Source organism: Perognathus longimembris, chromosome 5 (genome assembly GCF_023159225.1).
Source record: "Perognathus longimembris pacificus isolate PPM17 chromosome 5, ASM2315922v1, whole genome shotgun sequence".
Lineage (NCBI taxonomy): Eukaryota > Metazoa > Chordata > Mammalia > Rodentia > Heteromyidae > Perognathus > Perognathus longimembris.
This window is the reverse complement of record NC_063165.1, coordinates 4,659,747-4,682,870: the sequence shown is the minus strand read 5'-3', so window position 1 is coordinate 4,682,870 and position 23,124 is coordinate 4,659,747. Positions and strand designations below refer to the sequence as shown.

The following is a 23,124-nucleotide window of genomic DNA, read 5'->3' as shown; positions in this document are numbered from 1 at the left end:
TACTGACAAAATATATCCATGAGTGTAAAATTACAGATTGGTCTTTTTTCTGCCCATTCCCTGAATTTTGTTTCCCTTACTCTCCCTCTTCTCCCGCTCCTTCACCCTCCTCTTTCTCTCTCTCCCCCCTCCTCCCTCCCTCCCTTTTCCTTCTTCCCTTCTTCCTCATGGTTGTTTCTTCTTTCTTCTTGAACTGAAGTTTGAACTCAGGGACTTGCTCTTTCTGCTCAGGCTTCTTCCTACCTTTAGCCATAACCCCTCCTCCCGCCGCCACCTCAGCTTTGAATTGCATTGATCTGAAAAGATCAGTAGCTATTTTTACCATTGTTTTTCTGTCTGTAATGTTTTACCTCTTTATCTCCAAGCTGATTTTAATGTTTTACCTTTGATTTTCAGTAGTTTGATTATGTATTTATGTACTGCGTTCTTATGTATTTATTCTCCTTAGAATTCATTGAAATTCTTGAATCTGTAGATTTATCTCTTTCATCAAGTTTTTTTAATTCTCAGATTATCTTTTAAAGTGCTTATTCAGTTCATTCTTCTAGTTTTCAGTGTTAAAATGCTTATTATCTAGGAATCTGTTTGGTTCATTAATTTCATTCTTCTTTCTTTTGTGGGGTGTTCTTTTTTTTTTTTTGCCAGTCCTGGGCCTTGGACTCAGGGCCTGAGCACTGTCCCTGGCTTCTTTTTGCTCAAGGCTAGCACTCTGCCACTTGAGTCACAGCGCCACTTCTGGCCATTTTCTGTATATGTGGTGCTGGGGAATCGAACCCAGGGCTTCAAGTAAAGGAGGCAAGAGCTCTTGCCACTAGGCCATATCCCCAGCCCCTACTTCTGTTTTTTGAGATGGTCTATGCTGATCTTCTCAGTCTTCATGTCTCAATCTTCTGAGTGTTGTAGTAGTTTACTCTTCCATCAAACCTGGTTTTTTGTGTGTGTTTGGAGCATGTATTGTTTCTTTGCTGACTTACTCGTTGTTTTTCTTTTTCCCTCTTATTCTGAGTCTAACATGCAGTTAAAGCTAGCTATTGGGTAGGACCAGGCATCAGTGGGTCATGCCTGTAATTCTAGCTGCTCAGGAGACTAAGGTCTGAGGCCTGGTTCAATGCCAGCCCAGGCAGGAAACTACTAAAAAGCCAGGAATGGTGCTGTAGCTCAAAGTGGTAGAGAATTTGCCTTGAGCACAAAAGCTCAGGGACAGTGCCCAGATCCTGAGTTCAAGTCCCAGGATCGGCACAAAACAAGATAAAGCAAAACTGCTAGTAATTTCTTTATATATGTATGGTAGTTTCATTACTTTTATTTATCCTTATTTTTTAATGAATTTATTTATTGTCAAAGTGATGTACAGAGGGGTTAGAGTTTCATACGTTAAGGCAGTGAGTGCATTTCTTATCAAGCTTGTTACCTCCTCCCTCATTTTTCTCCCACCTTCTTCCCTCCACCTTGTCCTCCACCCCCTCCCCCAATCCCCGTACAGTTGGTTTACAGCATATAGTCTTGTATATTGCTGTTGCATTGGTTCACCTTTTACCCTTTGTCTCTCCATTTTGGTGTTCCCCTTCCCTTCCCTAGTTCTGATTAACATTTATACAATACCCAGGGTACCAAAATCAGTTACATTGACATCAGGGATAAAAAGTGTGGGGAAGAAAGACAAAAGAAAAAGGCATAATTTCACATGGTATATTGAAAATAACAATGACAAACCACTTATTTCCATAACTTGGAGTTCATTTTGCTTAGCATCACCTTATGTGTTCATATATACTAGCTATTGAGCTCTTGTGATCTTCTACTAGGGCTGTCCTAGACATGTACTAGTTATTACCAATGAGGGAAACATGAGTCTTATGTTTCTTTGAGTCTGGCTCACTTCACTTAATATGATTTTTTTTTTTTTTTTGGCCAGTCCTGGGCCTTGGACTCAGGGCCTGAGCACTGTCCCTGGCTTCTTCCCGCTCAAGGCTAGCACTCTGCCACTTGAGCCACAGCGCCGCTTCTGGCCGTTTTCTGTATATGTGGTGCTGGGGAATCGAACCTAGGGCCTCGTGTATCCGAGGCAGGCACTCTTGCCACTAGGCTATATCCCCAGCCCACTTAATATGATTTTTTCCAAATCTTTCTTTCCATTTACGTATGAATGGGGCAATGTCATTCTTTCTGATGGAAGCCTAGAATTCCACTGTGTATATGTACCACACTTTCTTGATCTACTCATCTACTGAGGGGTATCTGGGTAGGTTCCATATTTTAGCAATGTAAGTTGTGCTGCGATGAACATAGTTTTGCTGGTAGCTTTAGTGTGGTCTTGCGTGTAATCCTTTGGGTAAATGCCCAAAAGCGGAGTTGCTGGATCATAGGGGAGCTCTATGTTTAGCCTTTTGAGGAACCTTCATACCGCTTTCCAGAGTGGTTGAACAAGTTTACAATTCCACTAATAGTGTAGTGGGGTTCTCTTTTGGCCACATCCCCTCCAATGTCTGTTACTAGTTTTTTTGATAATAGACATTCTTACTGGAGTGAAGTAGAATCTCAATGTTGTGATTTGCATTTCTTTTATGGCCAGTGATATTGAGCACTTCTTCATGTGTCTCTTGGCCATTCTCATTTCCTCTACAGAGAAGTCTCTCTTGAAGTCTTTAGCCCATTTATTAAGGGAGCAGTTGTTTCGTTTGAGGATTTGTTTGGGGGAACTCAATTTTTCGAGCTCTAAGTATAGTTTAGATATAAGGCCCTTGTCTGTTGTATGGCCAGTGAAGATCTTTACCCAGTCTGAGGGCTTTCTGTGTATCTTGCAAGCTACGTCCTTTGCCATGTTAGAAGCTCTCCAGTTTGATGTAATCCCATTTGTCCAACCTTTTTTGTTGTTGTTGTTGTGTTTCTGAGCCTTTATTAAGAAAATTTTGACCTGTGCTAAGGAGCCCAAGTGTTTCTCCTATTCCTTCCTGCAGTGTTTTCAAGGGTATCTGCTTTTACCTTGAAGTCTTTGATCCATTTGGAATTGATTTTGGTGCAGAGTGATAGATAAGGATCTCTTACAGGTGTAACCAATTATGCCAGCACCATTTGTTGAAGAGGCTGTCTCTTTTCCATCCTAGTTTTTTTTTTTTTAGCTCCTTTATCAACGATCAAGTGGCCATAGGTCTGTGGGTTCATTTCTGGGTCTTCAGTTCTATTCCATTGGTCCTCAGGCCTGTATTGATATTCTTCCAGCACTGTTCTTCCTGCTTAGGGTTGTTTTGCTATTCGGGATCTTTTATTGTTTCATATGAATTTTTGGATTGCTTCCTCTATTTCATTAAAGAATAGTGTTGGGATATTGATGGGTATTGCTTTGAATTTGTGGATAGCCTTTGGCAGTATTGCCATTTTCGCAATGTTAATCCTCCCAATCCCGGCTCATGGGAGGTTTCTCTATTTCCTTAGTTCTGCTTTAATTTCCTTTTTCAGGTTATTTTTAAGGTTTTCATTGTAGAGATCTTTCACTTCTTTGGTTGTTATTCCTAAGTTGATTTTGTGGGCTTTTTTTTTTTTTTTTTTTGAGGCTATTGCAGAAGGAGTTGCTTTCCTGATTTCAGCTTCTCTGTCCACATTGTTTGCATACAGAAAAACCATTGATTTTTTTGAGGATTTATTTTATCTTGCTACTTTGCCAAAGCTTTTTATCAGCTCAAGTAACTTGGAAATAGAGTCTGTGGGGTTCTTTAAATACAGGATCATGTCATCTGCAAAGAGAGAGAGTTTTACTTCATCTTTTTCTATTTGGATCGCCTTTATATTTGCCTCTTGCCTTATTGCTCTCAGGAATTCTAGTACTATGTTGAAGAGGAGGTATTATCTTTTTTTTTTTTTTTTTCTTTTTTTCCCCAGTCCTGGGCCTTGGACTCAGGGCCTGAGCACTGTCCCTGGCTTCTTTTTTGCTCAAGGCTAGCACTCTGCCACTTGAGTCACAGTGCCGCTTCTGGCCATTTTTTGTATATGTGGTGCTGGGGAATCGAATCCAGGGCTTCAAGTATATGAGGCAAGCACTCTTGCCACTAGGCCATATCCCCAGCCCCAGGTATTATCATTTTTTAAAAATAGTTTTTCTGGTCACATATGCTGTCCACATTTTAAACTAAATTTCTTCTAGTTAAGTAAAAGTTTTAAACTAATTTTCATATCTAGACCATTAATGTAGATTTTTTTCTTAACATTTTATCTAAATTTTCACTGTATTGTAGATGTAGGCTGAGTTGTTTTCTTCTGTCTGATATTTTTATTGGATGTCAAACTAGTTTTTTAAAAGTTGAGAAATAAGTCATATTTCCCATTTTTGCTACTTAACTAGATATAAGAAAGAGTCTTACAGGCTTTTCTGCCTGGGCTGGCTTTGAGTGGGTGTCCTCATAGCTCAGCCTCCTTAGTAGCTGTTAGTAGAGGCATGCTTCCAAACCCCCCCCCCCTTTTTTTTTTTGGTGCTGGTTATTTTTTGCATTGGGTCTTATTTCTGGCTGTGGCACACAGCTGGACAGTGTTATGCCTGTTTTAGGCTTTTTATCATAGTTAGGATAATAGATGTACACTACTGAGTCTAATTCTTGGTTTGAGGAGGTCTTGAAAACTTTGGTGTTTGGACTGGCCTCCACCTGGAGTCCTCCCAGTCTCACTTAGTCTCTGTAGTAGCTAGGACTATGGACATGAGTCATTGGCAAGTTTTTTGTTATTGTTGTTTTGCTTTTAGAATGGAGACAGTCACCTGATGTATTTCTACATTATAATTGGAAACAAGAATCCAGTGTTACTGTTCTGAATACAAAACATCTTGAGAATTACAGTATTGTATTAAGGCATTTTGGGGAAAATCTCAACAAGTTAGAAGTAATTTATTCTGAGACATTGTGTAAACTGTCTCCTGTGAGCAGATTGGGTAGCCTGGAGTTTCTTAGCGCATACTTGGAGTCACCTTTAGGGCAGCAGTGCAGCACCTTCTTAGACACAGTGACGCAGCAAGGCCTCCTCTGGAGAGGAGTCAAGGGGGCCTGCTTTGTAGTCCTCTGCCACACATCTTAATTTGCTTGCATTTTGCTTGTTTTTGTAACCTTGAAAAGAGAACGAACATTTCTAGTTGGAGCTATGCAAAAATAGGTTCTGGGTCATTCCTTAGTTTATTCACCGCTGCTCTGCATTATCTTCATATTCAATTTAGGTTATGATAGTTATGTTCAATTTCTTTGGCCACAGTGCTCTCAAATAATATTGTGTAAATAGGCAGAGGAGCTAACGCTATAAAGTTCTCTTCTAAATAAAAGGAATCCACATATAAAATCTAAAACATTTGGGGTTAAATTATGTAAGTTGTTACATATTACATAAAATTGAGAGGAAGCCTATGATGTTTCTTCTCTTACAGGAGTACAAACCACCAGGAACCCGTAAACTTCATAATATTCTTGGAGTGGAGACAGGAGGACCTGGCGGGCGACGTGCCGGCGAGTCGGGTCATACAGTAGCTGACTACTTGAAGTTCAAAGACCTCATTTTAAGGATGCTTGATTATGACCCCAAAACTCGGATTCAACCGTATTATGCCCTGCAGCACAGCTTTTTCAAGAAAACAGCTGATGAAGGTACAAATACAAGTAACAGCGTGTCCACGAGCCCTGCGATGGAGCAGTCCCAGTCTTCAGGCACCACCTCTAGCACATCGTCAAGCTCAGGTGTGTACTCTCCCTGCCGGCCTGTACTTGTCCATGCTTGGTATTTTTCTGTTAAAATGTTTATAAAATTGTAAGTACCTGACAGGTTGAGTGTCTTACCTGGGGGCTGGGGGGGCGGGGCGCAGCCTATTAGGTATTCTTTGTAGTTAATAGTAAGGATATCTCTGCCCACTAGTTGGAAACAAAATTATTGTCTAAGACTGTTTCTGGGCTGGGAATATGGCCTAGTGGCAAGAGTGCTTGCCTTGTATGTGTGAAGCCCTGGGTTTGATTCCCCAGCACCACATATATAGAAAATGGCCAGAAGTGGCGCTGTGGCTCAAGGGGTAGAGTGCTAGCCTTGAGCAAAAGGAAGCCAGGGACAGTGCTCAGGCCCTGAGTTCAAGGCCCAGGACTTCCCCCCCCCCCCCAAAAAAAAATAATTTAGTTGTTTCTGAAATAGAATTATTTTCCCACTCATTCTTAAGTTTTTTCCTTAATTAAACTTGTTATGTTAGTTTAGTATTGATGTGAGAGGACAGCTCTAGTCAGGGAATCCAATGCCTTGCTAGTCTACTTTAAGGGTATATTACAGATTTGGGTTTTGTTTGGGGGTTTGAGGTTTAATACATAGCCTTGCTGTAGAGTAACAACTTGGGCCTAACTGACGTGAAACTCACAAGTTCCCTTTTGTTGTGCTGCCTCAGGTGGGTCGTCGGGGACAAGCAACAGTGGGAGGGCCAGGTCGGATCCGACGCACCAGCACCGGCACAGCGGGGGGCACTTCACAGCTGCCGTCCAGGCCATGGACTGCGAGACACACAGTCCCCAGGTGAGTGGGCGCACACGGCACGGCCAGGGCCTTAGCACAGCCACCTCACTAAAGAAAGACAGCGGCTTCCTGGATTTAAAAGTGGCTAAGGGCTGGGGATATAGCCTAGTGGCAAGAGTGCCTGCCTCGGATACACGAGGCCCTAGGTTCGATTCCCCAGCACCACATATGCAGAAAACGGCCAGAAGCGGCGCTGTGGCTCAAGTGGCAGAGTGCTAGCCTTGAGCGGGAAGAAGCCAGGGACAGTGCTCAGGCCCTGAGTCCAAGGCCCAGGACTGGCAAAAAAAAAAAAAAAAAAAAAAGTGGCTAACATTTGTTGAGTGCACATCAGTCATTATTTCAAACATTTTCTTCCCGTATTAGGTACCTCACGTACCACAGCAACTTTTTTTGATTTTATGCAATCTTTATACAATCTCTGCCTATCACTGTCTTTGCCTCTACCCCCTCTTCTCATTGGAACTCGGGGCCTCATAGTTGCTAGTTGGGTCTTGTACCACTTGAGACACTTGCTCTTTTAGGTGGTAATGGACTTTGCTCAGCTGGTTTGATAGCAGCTCTGTTTTTCCCTGGTTATTTTTAGGATAGGGGCTAATAAACCCACTCCTGTGTATGCCTGAGTTGCAATCATTCTGCTTTAAGCTTCCTGTTCATGAGATGAGAGTTGTGTACCATTGTCTCCCTCTGTGGAGATAGAGTCTCACAGACCTGCCTGAACTAGCCTACAACTGTAATCATCCTGACCTCAGCATCCCACGTAGCTAAGGATGATAGTGTGTACCATTGCACCCATCTCTGAGTTGAGGTGTTTTGAACGTTTCTGACCAGGCTAGCTTGAACCACTAACCTCTGAATCCTCAGCCTCCTAATTAGCTGCTATTACAGGTGTGAGCCACTTGACACCTAGCTTAGGGTTTTACATTTTGCCCAGGCTGGCCTGGTCCACGATCTGCCTTTCTATGCTTCCTACACAGCTGTGATGACAGGCATGTGCCATGCCCAGCTTTTATTGGTTGAGATGGGTCTTGACTTTGAACTGTTACCCTCCTACTGTCAGCCTTCTGAGTAACTAGGATTACAGGCGTGATCCACTGCCCAGTGTGAGCTTCACATAGTTCCAGTCTCCATTTTCCTATGGGAACTGAGACTTCATGGGCGGTCACCTCAGTTCACCCTGCCTCTCCTGGTCTTTTATCCTTAGAGTCCTGGTATCTGAATCTGTGTTCGTTGGATTTTACCTCTGTTGTTTTATATTTTGAACTTACAAAAGAATCCATTTAAGTAATTTTTAAAATTAGTATTAAGCAGATGTTAAAGATATTTTACCAAGTGTAAACTATTGTTTGTTAGTTCATACTGTGCTACATTATGGAGATGGGTCTATTACTTGATAGCTGAAGTAAGCCTCAGATTGCACTAGCTCATTGTTGCTGCAGAGGATTTCATCAACGATGTCGTCATCCCTGTTCATGAACACTAACCATCCTTTACTGGGCAAGTGTACATATTTCTCAAGTCATTCCACCTCTCCCATTCTCTACTAATTGTAAACTTTCCTGCACTCTTTAGGGCTGGGGTGGGGAGGGAGGGTAGTATGGTCTACCTGGTCTTAAATCTTAAACTCAGGCTCTTGTACTCTCAATTGGCTTTTTTGCTCACAGCTGGTACTCTCATCGCTTGAACCATGCCTCCAACCCTAAGCTATTCTTCATTGAATTCCCGGACCTCTTCTTTTCTGTAGCGCCTCCCCCTCTCACTTTGTATCATTAAAATATGGCCCTGCCTTTTGTCCTCCGCCTTTTTATTAGAAAGAAGTGTGTTGATTCTTGTCGAAGGCCCAACCCACCAAGGGCACAGTCTTCTAGGGACTGTGCCCTTGCCATCCCCCTGGTTCTGTGTCCTCAGCCTCTTCTACTTTCTTGGTTCCTTCTGGTGAGCAGCATTGACTCAGTCGTAGATATCTCCCACAGGAAGTAGTCTTCTCTACCACCTCATCTTTCTCGTCCCACACATCTGCTACCTGGGTTCTCCTCCCTTTCACCCTCTGAGAACTCTGGCTCGTTCCACTTAGCTTCTCACCGCCAGTATCAGCGGCGGTCTTTCCCTGCGGAGCCCAGGGACGCTAACAGGTTTCCTCTCCATTCCTCAGCTGCATGGGGCAGTGCTCACTTCTCCCCGACCACTGAAACCCTCACTGGTTTTCTTGAGGTTCCCATATTTCTCTAGCCTTCCATTCTGCGGCTCCTATTTTGGGTGCTTTTCTCTGCCTACCACAAAACTTGAGTGTGTTTGAAGAATGACACCTGTCCTGCACACTACCTGGTTGGTTTCACCACTCTTAGCAATGACTATATTTACCAAGTCTTCCTGAGCCTTTATCTCACTGAAACCACTCCTGTGGCCCAGGCCTTCATCTCTAATTGTTTACTATAAATATCACTGTCTCAACAGTAGGAACTGCAGTTGTGTCATACCAACTGATACTATTTTCACTGCTAGCCTCACTCCTCTGTTGTTCTTTTATGTATTCTTTGTAAAAAACAGTCTTAAATTCACTCCTTTGCTTGCCATAAATTGGGGATTTGAGGAACATCATAGAGTTTGCTTTGATTTGCTGAATTTTCAGCATCTGGAATATGTCTTCATTCTCTGCACTGGATTTCTTGTGACCACTGTCCACTGCCTGTCCCTCTGTGGAGACCATGGTGACTGGTCTGCCAGACTCCTGTCTCACTAACCTGTTAGCACTCTTGCTTTCTCTACAGCCAGTGAATGTTGCTAAAGCAGTCCAGTTTTGCCACTCACCCTACTTTAAACTAGTTTGTCTTTCCTTTGTACCTAAAATTAAAGTTTAGGACTTATCAAGGTGGCAATGATTTGGTCTCTACTTAGACTGTTCTCTCCCCCCCTTTTTTTTCGTGCCAGTCCTGAGACTTGAACTCGGGGCCTGAGTGCTGTCCTTGAGCTCTCTCACTTAAGGCTCTACCACTTTGAGCCACAGAGCCACTTCCAGCTTTCTGGTGGAGGTAAGAGTCCCATGTACTTTGCTGCCTGGGTTGGCTTTGAACAGTGATCCTCAGATCTTGGGCTCCTGAGTAGCTAGTAGTGTGAACCACCGGCATCTGGCTTGTATTTAACTTTTTAAAAAATGATCTAATTACATCAACTACAAAAAATTAAATTAACATGGTAGGCATGTTACACTTGTACCCCAATTAGCTTTAGCTCTGTACTTACATTCTTCTCAAGTTACTTACTCAAGTTTTGCCATCTTAGTATCTCTTTATTCCTCTTCTTGAGCCTCCCTCCGTGAATTGCCTGTGTTCTTTGCCTATAAAGTATTTTTTCTTCGCACTTTTCTTGACTATATGCTTCAAATATTAAATGTCATTCTTGTACTCTCGAAGTCTTTCTTCACCCTTTCCCTCTGCCAGATATATTAAGTGCTGCAGACACATAAAAAATACCTAGTGGTGGGTACTTGGGGCTCATTCTTGTAATTCTAGCTACTCAAGAGGCTGATCTTAGGATTGAAGTTCAAAGCCAGCCCGGACAGGAAAGTGAAGCTGTGGCTCAAGTGGTAGAGGAATGCTAGCCTTAAACAAAAACAAAAACAAAAAAAAAAACCCACAGCAAAACTAAACCCCACCGGCTGTCTGAGTACTTTCCAAATGTATTTGACAGAAGTCAGTATTCCCTTTCTTACTTAATTTTTATTGTTGTTGAGATGGGGTCTTGCTGATTTGATTTGGCTCATCTTTAGCTCACAGTCCTCTCTTCTTCAGCTCCCTAAGTAATTGGGGTACAAGTGTAACATGCCTACCATGTTAACTTAATTTTTGGTAGTTGATGTAATTAGATCATTTTTTTTTTAAAGTTAAATACAAACCAGGTGCCAGTGGTTCATACTACTAGCTACTCAGGAGCCCAAGATCTGAGGATCACAGGTTCAAAGCCAGCCCAGGCAGCAAAGTCCTTGAGGCTCTTACCTCCAATTAACCACTAGAAAGCTGGAAGTGGCTCTGTGGCTCAAAGTGGTAGAGCCTTAAGTGAGAGAGCTCAAGGACAGCACTCAGGCCCTGAATTCAAGCCCCATGACACCCCCCCCCCCGGAGTTAAATACAAAAGGGGATTCAGTGAAAAATTTCCCCTTCCAACTCATCTAACCACCTAGTTTAAAAAAACTAGGTGAAAAGCCTATAGAACAGTACCATCATTTGCTATAACTAAGAAGATTGGAAACAATCTATATTGAATATATAGGGGACTAGTGAAATGGTGCATAAATAATGCCTTTGTATGAACTCATAGAAAGAGCTGTAAATTGTATGCCAAGCTTGTAAGAAAACCAAGACTTTGAAAATGTGTAGGAATTGGTACTATACATAAGATATGGCATATGGAGATCTGGTGGAAAACATTCACTTGAGCGCTGGGAATTTAGCCTAGTGGCAAGAGCACTTGCCTCCTATACATGAAACCCTGGGTTTGATTCCTCAGCACCACATATATAGAAAACAGCCAGAAGTGGCACTGTGGCTCAAGTGGCAGAGTGCTAGCCTTGAGCAAAAAGAAGCCAAGCCTCAGGACTGGCAAAAAACAAACAACCAAAAAACCTTCCAAAACATTCACTTGAATCTACTTGGAGCTTCATAAAATGCCTCCAGAAAGGACAGCAAAGCGACTAACCACCACCTCACCCATCCATGCAGTTTTTCTGTATAAATTTTCGTAGGCAATTGGAAGTAAAATTAAGTCAAAGAGTGAGGTGATTCATGTAGATAATGTAGTGTCATTAGTTAAGAAACCACCATGGGTTGTATACCAAGTTGCTCACATCTATAATCATAGCTACTCAGAAGGCTGAAATCTGACCATTCCAGTTGAAAACCAACTGAGGCAGGAATGTCCTTGAGACCTTACTTAGAGAATTAACCACCAAAAAGCCAGAAGTGGAAGTGTGGCTTGTGTTTAAAAATGCCAGTCTTGAGCTAAAATACTAAGAGCTCAAAAGCCCTGAGTTCAAACCATATTCTTGGCATATCTGTATATGCATGCATGCATAAACACACATGCGTGCATAAACACACACAGAAATCCTGAAAGAAAAAACAATGAAATAACAACATAACATTTGCTTAACATGGCACTGTATTCCATACTCCTGTCCAGCCAGCACGCGCATGCGCGCGCGCACACACACACACACACACACACACTCGCACGCGCAATATTTTCCCCACTGAAAACTTCAGTTTGCAGCCCAATTTTATCTGCAATTTCCTGTTTCATTGTTACTCATAATAAGCTGTGGCCTGAAGATATTAAAATGGAAAATTCCAGAAATAATTGTTTTTGTTGTTGTTTTTGCCAGTACTGGGGCTTGAAGTCAGGACCTGGGTGCTTAGGTTTTTTGTTCAAGGCTGGCTGGCCCTCCACCACTTGAGCCACAGATCCACTTCTGACTTAATAACAATTCCAAAGCCCAGGGGTGATGATCAGGGGATTCAGATATGCCCAAGAGAATCCATAAGTTCTCACAGCTTCCTTTAGTGAGTACGTGAAAGTACTATAAAGTGTTTTGAGAGAGACCACATTTAATAGAACTTTTATTGCAGTATAGTATTATGATTGTACTGTTATTATAAGCTGTTGTTGCTAATCTCCTACCATGCTGAATTTATAAACCAAGCTTTATCTCAGGTATGTAGACAATACAATGCCCTCCGTAATTTCAGGATCTGCATTCGTGGGTTTCACCACGTAGACATTAAATTAACTCTTAATAGTATTTCTATTATATTAGATATTGTAAGTAATCTAGAGATCATTTAAAATAGATATGCATAAATGACACTTTTATTTTACATAGGAAGATAAATATCCATGAGATTTGATATTCATAGTGTCTTTTTGTTTTGTTTTGTTTTGTGGCCAGTCCTGGGCCTTGGACTCAGGGCCTGAGCACTGTCCCTGGCTTCCTTTTGCTCAAGGCTAGCACTCTGCCACTTGAGCCACAGCACCACTTCTGGCCATTTTCCGTATATGTGGTGCTGAGGAATCAAACCCAGGGCCTCATGTATACGAAGCAAGCTCTCTTGCCACTAGGCCATATCCCCAGCCCCTATTCATAGTGTCTTAAGAACCAATTCCTCTGTTAATACTGAGGAGTGACCATGCATGCATGCATGCATACATATATACATACATACGTACATACGTACGTACGTACGTACATATCCTCTAGTACTGCCCAAAGTTTTAGGCTTACACTGGAGTTGGGAGGTTAGGACCAAGTTCATATCACACTTTCAGATTTGGTTATAACGTTGGTTCTGACATTGCCATTGAATACATATTGGCAGCTGGTGATAGAGACATGGTTGTTGTGTGTGTGGTGGGCGGGAACTCAAGGCCCTGTACTTGTCCTTAGCCTTTTTGCTCAAGGCTGGTGTTCTGTCACTGCAGCTACACCTCTGCTTCCAGCCTTTTTACTGGTCCATTTGAGATAGGAGTCTTACTTTTCGTCCTCAGGTCTCAGCCTTCCAGCTAGCTAGGATGGCAGGCATGAGCCTCTGGCAGAGACCAAGTCTTTGAAGTCTTCTCAAAGCTTACAGTGATACAAGTAAATTCAACAAAACATGAACAAAAATAAAAGTAGCATTTGCTACGAGAGCAAAGAAAGGGAAAGAAAGAAAAAGAGAGAGAGAGAAGGGTCTAGGTGTATTGTTCAGAGATAGAGCTTTGTATTCATTCCCCATGGAAGGATGGAAGGAAAAATAAAGGATAAAATGATACAGACAGAGCAAGACTAAATTTGTTGGGTGAGATATATTAAGCAGGACAAACTGATGTCAAGACCCTCCCCCAATGTGCAGACTTGCAGACTACCATGGGATTTTGCTCTCTTTTTATGTAACAGTCAGAGCAGGTGTTGAAAGTAATGGCTCCACCAGCCTGTAGGGCTGAGCAGCATCCAGAAGCTGGAGGTTAGGAGGCATTTTGTGCCCCAGGCTCACAGTGACATGCACTCATCCTCACTCCATTAGTAATTTAGGACCTAGCCACACCTTAAGTAGTACAGGAATGAGAACAATAAGCTTCTGGGGTACTTCCAGCAGAGGCTGATTAATTAGAAAAGGCTCTTGAACCCAAGTGTAAGAAAGTGACATCCAAGCAAAGATAGAAATGAGTGTTCTAGGCAGAAGAGAACGGTGGACAGTGAAGCACTTAAAGATCTTGCCAGGTGAAAGAAAAAAAAAAAGAAGATACTGTGTGGCTGAGGCCCAGGTGATGAAAGCGAGCGATTGGAAAGTGGCTCAGACCTGTAGTGCTATGCTCGTGGCTGCTTAGGAGGCTGAGGGTCAGAGGACCACGATGAGAAACGAGCCTGGGGAGAACTGTGGGGAGACAGAGCCAGTCACTTAATGCCAGACTGGAGATAGGGCTCAAATGGTAGATCGCCAGCCATGAACAAGAAAGTGGATTTGAGGGTGCTGGGTCTCAAGTTTAATTCCTGATTCCAGCACAGAAATAACATGAAAAGGAGGGAGAAATAGAAAAAGGAAAAATTGGGGGGAAATAGCATTGTTTTTCTAAGAGCAGTAGAGGTCTCAGAGGGATTTGGGGCGGGAAGTGATTGGGTTTATGCTTTCCAATGGCAGTCCTGCTTCTGTCTGGAGGGTGGGCTAGCGAAGGACCAGGACAGATGGAGCAGGGCTCGCATGGGAGGTGCTGAGTGGTGGGGATGAAGGGGGGCGGGTAGAAGAGTCAGATTGGAGATCTGTTCTGGAAGTATGGTACTTTCACGGAAAAAGTTATTTAGCCCTGTCCTAGGTTTCACCTCCAGGAAAAAGAGTGGCTAGTGAAGCTTGAGAGTCTGTTAAATGTGTCAAAAACCTCTTCCTTGTTAATGTAAATGCTGGAGGAAGCAAAGATGAGAATAATCGTAATAATCCTTGGGAAATGTGTCGTCACAGGTGCGTCAGCAGTTTCCGGCTCCCCTTGGCTGGTCAGGCACTGAAGCTCCTACACAAGTCACTGTTGAGACTCATCCTGTTCAAGAAACAACCTTTCATGTCGCCCCTCAGCAGAACGCATTGCATCATCACCATGGAAACAGCTCCCACCACCACCACCACCACCACCATCACCACCACCACCATGGACAGCAAGCCTTGGGTAACCGGACCAGGCCAAGGGTCTACAATTCTCCAACAAATAGCTCCTCTACCCAGGATTCCATGGAGGTTGGCCACAGTCACCACTCCATGACGTCCCTGTCTTCCTCAACGACTTCTTCCTCCACATCTTCCTCCTCTACTGGGAATCAAGGCAATCAGGCCTACCAGAACCGCCCAGTGGCTGCTAATACCTTGGACTTTGGACAGAATGGAGCTATGGACGTTAATTTGACCGTCTACTCCAATCCCCGCCAAGAGACTGGCATAGCTGGACACCCAACATACCAATTTTCTGCTAATACAGGTCCTGCACATTACATGACTGAAGGACATCTGACGATGAGGCAAGGGGCTGATAGAGAAGAGTCCCCCATGACAGGAGTTTGTGTGCAACAGAGTCCTGTAGCTAGCTCGTGACTACATTGAAACTTGAGTTTGTTTCTTGTGTGTTTTTATAGAAGTGGTGTTTTTTTCCAAAAACAAAGTGCAAAGCTGCTTGAATCAGAAGGAGATTAACACACTGAACCGCTACAAGAGGGCAAAGCTGACTTTTTTTTTAAACTTGAAAAGATTGCAAAGGGACAATGAAGTTTTTAAGAGCCATGTCCAAACCCATCTTCATGGATAGCTCAGAGGTATCCTCTTTTTGCCTCCCCCATTTAACTTGCCACCTCCAGTCATAGTGGGTTGGTTTTTTTTTTTTTTTTTGTCTTTCTATTCAACACAAGTTAATGTTCAGACGTTGGTCTTGGTCATTTGCCAACTCATTTTAACATAAAAGGCACTGCACATAATTTGCATAAAGGGCCCCCTGAGGGTGTTTTGTTTCCTTTTTCTGCCCTCCCCCCACCCCCCTTTCCCTGTTTTTGTTGTTTTGTTTTGGGTTGGGATGGGTGGGAAATTTGGGGTTTTCAGTCCTCTAAACACACTTGGGCACGGAAGTGCAGTGCTGTAAGGACGAGGGGCCTCCAGCTTACACAGACGTCGTCTTCAGCCGCGTGACAGGGGCGCTCGTGTTGGTGTGTGTAAGGCACATTAAGCATGCTGAGTGGCGGGAATCAGAACTCTCCTATGGAACATGCTGAGGAGCAAAGCAGCGATGACATGGGATCCCGGGGGTCCCCCAGGGCAGAGGCCACGGGAAGATAGGCATGGAACATGACTGGTCTCCTCACCAAGGTGCACTGAGAAGCAATCAACGGGTCAGCCGTGGCCAGCCTGGGGAGGTCTGAGTGGTGGTCTCTGGGATAACCTTTGGCCTTATGGATTTGGACTCCAAGTTAGAAGAGCCTACCATTTCAGATGCAATCACTTGTGGACGTGCTTTCGCAGACAGTCCTTAATGCTGAAAACACAGAGAATGGGTATTTCAAGAGGCCTTTCTTTTAAAACAGACTTTTGTGACCCACTAATTGTAAGGTATTGCAAGGTGACTTTGCGTGTGTCATGAAGTTGACTTCATTCTTGGTTGAAGGTCACAGAAGTGGTGGTTTGCTTTGATGGGAGTAGCTACAGCTGTGGCCCTTCCTGCTTCTTACTTTTGCTTTTTCTCGGCACGTGGTATCTCCACCATTTCTTCTGCACAAAGATGTCTTCTGTTCATCCTGAACATTTTTAAAAATGCAGAATTTTATGTGACTGCTTTTTTGCCTCACAATTATGCTGTGAATTTTACAAAAATTTATTTTCTTTTTTGATAATTTATTGTACCAAAGCTGTTTTTATAGCACATAGATGTCTGTAACCAATAATGTAGCAGTTCTGCACTTTGACACAAGGTGTAACTAGACCATTTTTAAATGTCAGTTGAAAATTATGGCTGTACTATTGCTTAAACAAAACTGGAACTGTTGAATCCATAGCCAATACATTTACAGCAATCTGTGTACTGAACATAATAGATTGACATCTAATTCAAGATTCTGCCATCTGTCACATTCTAAATGTGTTCAGGCTTCTGAAGGTAAAGGGACACTGGATCCAGGAGCTATGGAGCCAGCCGGTGAATCCTGTATTCCTGATTACCCGACTTGTAAACTTGAACGTGAGACCTTGGTCGCACCAAGAGGTCCCAATTAGGAGCAGGAGTAAAGCAGAGTCCTCAGCATGACCTGAAGTGAACAGGCTGGTGTTTAACAGGTGCCTCGCTTTGGGGATAATGCTGCCTTAATGTAACGCAGTCTGGCAGTCGCTAAATTTGTGTTCCCATTTTAAATTGACCCGTTTTTAGGATGTTACCCTTTAGAGCGGTTGAAGTGGGAGAATGAAGATGTAGTCATTTACCTGTCCAGGATGGAGAGAAGCCTAGAGAAGAAGCAGTAAACTACCTCTGCCGACACCCTGCTCGCAACAACTCAGCAGAGCACCACGTTACTCCTTAGTGGTCAACTCCATGTGGCTGGCTAGGTCAACTTTTTTCTGAACAAAAGCAGGTTTTTATATGTAATAGTGACAAAAGAAAGGCTTATGACTGTGTAACTGTGAATGGAACCTTGGAATAATCGTTTTTATAAACCACAAAAGTTTTTTGTTGTTAATCAGGAAATCCATATTTATTTTGTAATTAAATGTCAAGCCTGTGGATTCTTTTTTTGAACTTGATAGTTCATAAAGGTTTACAGTAAATAAAAGGATATCATCTCGAGTCTAGCAATACCCGAAGGGATCCCTAGTTACTGCCGTTCAGGAGTGGACTAGAAAGAAGGCTGACACTGTGTAGTCAGGTCATTTTTTTTTCTGTGCTGGTTGCCACATCTTAGCAAGCACCAAAAAAAAACCCAAAAAACAAAAACGAAAGCAGTTTTTAAGCCGATATTTACATAAAGCGAATCATAAAATCCAATGCTTCTGCATACTGTGTTATGTTACAGTCCAGTTTTGTGTGCTTTACTCCACAGTTTGGTTACAGGACTCCTGTGCATTGTAAACATAAGCAGCATGGAAAAGGTTAAATACCTGTGTTCAGATTGTAAGATCTAGTCCGGACTTGCTGTGTATATTGTAACGTTAAATGAAAACAAGAACCCCCTTTGTATTATAGTCATGCGGTCTTATGTATGATAAACAGTTGAATAATTTGTCCTCAGACTCTTTACTATGCTTTTTTAAAATTAATTTAAAAAAATGTAAACATAGTAAAAACAAAAACAATCTTCCTATGCAATTAACCTGGTCCAGGTCTGGTAGGCATACTGAGTTACTTAGTCAATGTATTAAAAAAGAAAATATTTGAGTTACATCAACATAGGGTAAAAATATGTCTGAAAGTAAAAGCTGGAGGTTTAACAGATCATTTGATTTTTAACATTGATTTTTTTTTTTTTAATGACACAGTTGGCAGTGCTCACATTCCCGTTGGTAGCCTTGTGAGAGGGTTAGTGTGTTCTCTCAGGCAAGGCCTGCTCGGTCGATGAAGGAGGGAAGACAAACAGGTGGCGTTCCCTCCCGCAGACCCTCCTGTGGGCCCAGGCCAGGACCCCCTTCTAAAGCCGGTAGAATTCCCGCCACGCGAAGTCCAGTTCTAACAACAGGCCTTCTCTTTCTGTAAATGAACCTGCGTACGTTTGTCCTAAGCTGACATTCCCCAGGTAAGAAATGGTGTTTAAAGCAGTAAATGTGGTCTGTAACACTGAGGCTGACGACACAAAGTGGAGCTTCCTACCTACGAGAATGGACGGCTTTGCTGTTTTAGACTGGGGACTTTGGCCTGTGTGATAGAAACGCGTGTTGCGCAGTCCTGTAGGACTCCCTGAGTGGCGCTGGGGACTGCCATTGGGCTTCCCATCCTAGGATGTGAAGTCTCACATCCCTCTAGTGTCATAACTGGACATGGGTAGCCCTCAGTACCAGTTGAGTAATCTTCCATATGTCCATTATACAGGAATGACCAGACGCAGTAGATGAAATGGTTTATTCTTGCACGTCAGGTAGGAGGAGAGAGAAGGTGAGTGTAAAGGGACAGAAGCCGGGCCTGACTCCAGTGTTCTGAGGCTGCGCTTCGCCTTGGGGGGTCTTGATGAGGCCTTGGGAAGCCCGTGCCGGCAGGAAGGGAAAGTGAACGTTTGCTCCTTACTCACGTGGTTCTGAGTGAGGATGCAGTCATTTTCAGCATGGAGAACTTGCAGGAAATACCTTCATTCTCGTCCCTTTCCTTTTCCGCCATCTGTGACTGCGCGTCCCCGCAGCGCCCGCCCTCCCGCCCACCCCCCTCTGGCCGGCCGCCCCGTGGGGTGGAACTGCCGAGGTGGGGGGTTCACGGCCCCTGGTGTTTGTCTCCTCGGCACGGCAGCTCCTCGGGGAGAAGCGATGCAGAACAAGGGCGGTGGCCCTTCACTCGGCGCTGGCAGCACGCCTCACGGCCGTACACCGAGGGAACACTGTCCACACGCAGTCACTGTGGGGCCTCGTCCCTCTGTGAGGGGGGTGGCGAGTCGGGCTCGTTTCGTTGCAGCTTTGCATGAACTGGCCACTCGCGGCAAACCTGGAGTCTGCGGGAGACGCCAGGCGGGCGGCAGCGCTGCAGCTCTCCCGGGCTCCCGCGGGGGTGCTGCCCCTCTCGGCCGGGCTGGGAAGGGGCAGCGTCGCAGGGTGGGGTGGGGATGGGCAATGGAACTCATCATCCTGAGCGTGAACAGAGATGGCGGGCATTCATGTAGAAGCGAAGGAAAGAGCACGCGAGTGGACACGCACACACACACACACACACACCCCGTGGAGCTGAGGCACTGGGCGGCCCTGCCCTGCGTCTTGGCTGACTTCTTGCAGCAAAATGCTCAAGGAGCTGCCTCAGGTTGTGGCACTGAAGAAAGGCCATTGTACGCGCCACTGCTTGCGCGCTGAGCCCCTTGATTTATTGGTTACCTTTACATTATTTTTTAGAGTTGCTACCTTTAGGGGTTTTAGTCTAAAGTTAGCTCCCAGCACCTCCTCTTCTGCAGCCGTCCCAGAATCCTTCAGCAAGCCAGGAAGGGAGGCTGTTGGGCCTGGGCGTGAGTGGCAGTGTCCACGGTGGCTGGGGGCCTCGATGCCGGTTCGTAGGTGTGGCCACCGCGGGAGTGGCCTGCCAAGAGAGGAAGTAGGACTGGTTAGGAAGGCAAGGAATGCCGGCTTGCACCACCTGCACGTGTGCTGGCGGTGGAGGTGGGGGGGGGAAGATGGGCTTGCAGATGCCCTCTGGGAGGATGCAGTCTTACCTTGACGTCCACGCCTGGCAAGCCCAAGCGGTAAGGAGCGGAGCTGGGGTGAACTCTGCTGCTCTCAGCTAGATGTTTTGCAGAGTTTGAGCCTTCAGCCAAATAGTGGGGAGGCAGGAAGAGGCCCGGGGCTAATGTGTTAGCTTGAATGTAAGAACATCCTGATCTGCATGCAGTAGGGAATTCGTGATAGAACTTGCATCGCGCTACAAGGTTGTTAGAACAAGCCTGCCCGGAGACAGAAGTTGCCAAATGAAGCCAGGTGCCAGTGGCTCTCACGGGATCACAGTTCAAAGTCAGCCCTGTCAGAAGTGGAGTTGTGGCTCGAGTGGTAGGACGTCAGAGAAGAGTTCAGAGGTAGTGCCCTGAGTTCAAGACCCAGTTCTGGCACAAAGTTTTCTAAAAATAAGAAATGGCCAAACGTGTCAAAACATCACTTGGGGGGGGGGCACCCCAGATTGCAGCTTGCCTCCATCTGGGGCAGGTCTGGCTCCTCCAGAACTTGCTTTACCCTTTGTAAGGTGGAGCTGTCCGTGGCGTCCAGTTGCAGGGTTTTGTGCAACTGCAGTGGGACCTTGTGCGTACAGATCTCAATGCACACCTGCCTTCAGCAGGCGAGGTGGGAAGAGGAGCGTGTGGGATTTCCCATGAGTAACTGAACAGGAGTGATGTGTGTTTTTGTTTCTGGAGTCTGGCTGGATGTGAACTTTGCTTCACTAGTTGCTTTTGCTATTTTAGAATTTTGCTTTGACATCACGTTTGGTGCTGAAATGTTAGACAATATTGGATGGGTTTTTAGTACCATTTTTATCTGGCAGAGTGACTAAGGTAAGAATGTTTTTCAACAAGCATTGTCACTGGGCCCTGGAGACAATGTGACCAACCACCCTGCCCGCCCCTCACACACACACACACACACACACACACACACACACACACACACCCGCCCTGCAGTACCTGGGAGGTCTGCATCCTTCAGAAAGCAAGCTGACGGGCAGCAGAAAGCACTGATCATTTTTGAGTTTATAAATCAGACTGAGACATTTTTAAAAAACAAGCAGCTGCAAGCTAACTACTGCGTTCCCCCCACACACCTTTTTGTTGTTGTTTCAATTTTGCTGAGTTCTCATGGCTCACCCCTGTGTAATCCTAGCAGAGGCTGAGACCTGAGGGGTTCCGGTGAAAAGCCAACCAGCCCAGGCAGAAAAGTCTGTACTGAAGTAGAGTGGGGGTTCGCTACAATGAAACGGGGTTCCCCCCCAAGGGAAGGGATTCCTGGTTCCCCCAAGAGTCCACCACACAGTCTCCAGCTACAAGATGACAAAAAGACAGATTTATTGGGGAAGTAAAAAGTGAACAAAAAGTGAACCGACCGGCCTTGGTCGCAGCCCAGATTCGGGAGCTGGAGCCGCCTCCCTGTGTGGCCTTCCAGCCTGGTTATAAGGCAAACATCACAGTCAAACGTGCCACACGCAGGCGGCCAATGAGGATACAACACTTACAGAGCATGCCAGGCCGCACGCAGGTGGCCAGTGGAGTTACAGTCTGTCTCATAGCATCTGTTTGAACCAACCTATCATTCTGGTTAGAATTGGCGCATGGATTTGGCGGGGCTCACATGATGCAGGTGGATTCGCCTACTCATAGGAGGGCACAGGTTTAACCTTGAACGTTCCTTGAACGTTCAGGTGGTCAAGCAGTTTACACAGTCTTATCACAGCGAAGGGGAGCTTCCCTGGATAGGGAGGGGGAGATCTTAGAAGATGGAGTTGGCTTCTGCTCTAATCTGAGCTGGAGTCAACCTGAAGTTCCTCCACAGCTAATGATGGCACTGGCCAGATCTGACCTCCCTATTACAGTAGTACCCAAAACAAAGTGGATCTGTGGCTCAAGTAGTAGAGCACTAGCCCGGAGCACAAAAAGCTCAGAGACTGCGCTAAGGCCCAGAATTGAAGCTCCAGCTACTCCCAAATATTTTAGTTGGAAATAGAGGTGTGGCTCAAGTGGTAGAGGGCCAGCCCTGACATCGAGCACGCATACAGGATTTTTACTCAGGAGGCCGTGATCTGGGGGATTGCAGTTCAAAGCCAGCCCTGGCAGAAAAGTATGTAAGAGTCCATCTCCAATTAACCCACAAAAAGCTGGCCTGGGGGCATGGTTCAGGTAGCAGAGTGCCAGCCGAGCAGGCCTGAAGCCCCGAGTTTAGAATCCAGTACCAGCCCCTACCCCCCGACTAAAGTTGTGGTTAGGCGAGGTGACGCAAGCTAGCTTAGTTTCTCACAACATTTTTCCAGTTCTTCCATGAAATGTTAGAATAGGCTACGCCGAAAGCCAGTTCGTTGGCATCACAATATCCGTGACTGACATGACGGTGCAAAGCCTGTCGCTTGGTGTGGGCAAAAGATGACACGATCCGTGCTTGCGGTTTGAGTATTCACGTTAGATAGGTGAAGTGTTCCTGGGAGGTAGAGTTCCCAGGCTACAAGGGCAGATCGCAGGCCGTCCTGTACTTGCACATGCGGAGGGCCCACGCTCGTGCCCACGCTCCTGCCCCATCCCAGCCTGTCTCACTACCTGTTTGGTGGCTAGGGTGGAGGTGGCCCAGAGGCGTTGTCCCATCGCAACCTCGGGGCCGTGGGAGGAGAGGGGGGGTCAGGGGGGTCAGTCAAGCTCCTGGAGTGTGATTCCTATTGGGTTTGGTGTGGGACGTGCCCTCACTGTTTCCAGACTGGCGGGGGAGGGGAGAGAGTGGGAACTGATGACATGGCCCCTCCCACCGCTGCCATGACAACAGTGGGAGAAGCTCCCCGGCCTGGCCAGCTCCTTGCTCCCAGCCCAGAGCATGCCACTCGGGGTCCTGAGGCATGGGAAAGTCAGAGGCCAGGCACGTGTGGAGTGTGGACGGCAGGCCGAGGGGCCTGAGGGGCTGAAGGGGAGCCTCCACGCTCAGCCTCCTGGGAAGCTAGGAACTGCAGGGGTGAGCCACCAGCAGCACCCAGCTACGATGAAATCTGTTGGAATTGTTTCAAGAAGTAGATGAAGTTTAAAAAAAGAGAGAGAGAGAGAGAGATGAGGAGCCCTGAGGGGGAGAGATGAGTGAGTGGATCAAGTGGGTTGTATGTATGGTTAGGAACATCACAACCCTCTATACGAGTAATATAGACTAATTTAAAAAAAAACACAAAACGTAATCGGTTCTGGTGATCGGCCCCACTTGAACTTCAGGGAAATGT

The 23,124-nt window shown here is 45.3% G+C and overlaps 1 protein-coding gene across 2 annotated transcripts in view; it reads left to right on the top strand.

The window, feature by feature from the left end:
* The window catches only part of Dyrk1a (dual specificity tyrosine phosphorylation regulated kinase 1A), a 128,475-nt gene extending 110,985 nt beyond the window's left edge, over positions 1-17,490 (top strand). For both annotated transcript variants that reach the window (XM_048346230.1, XM_048346231.1), the window contains exons 10-12: positions 5,399-5,705; positions 6,392-6,516; positions 14,496-17,490. In XM_048346230.1, the coding sequence (XP_048202187.1) occupies positions 5,399-5,705; positions 6,392-6,516; positions 14,496-15,116 (1,053 nt within the window). In that variant the 3' untranslated portion in view covers positions 15,117-17,490. The remainder of the gene's footprint in view (positions 1-5,398; positions 5,706-6,391; positions 6,517-14,495) is intronic.
* Positions 17,491-23,124: the final 5,634 nt, after the last annotated feature.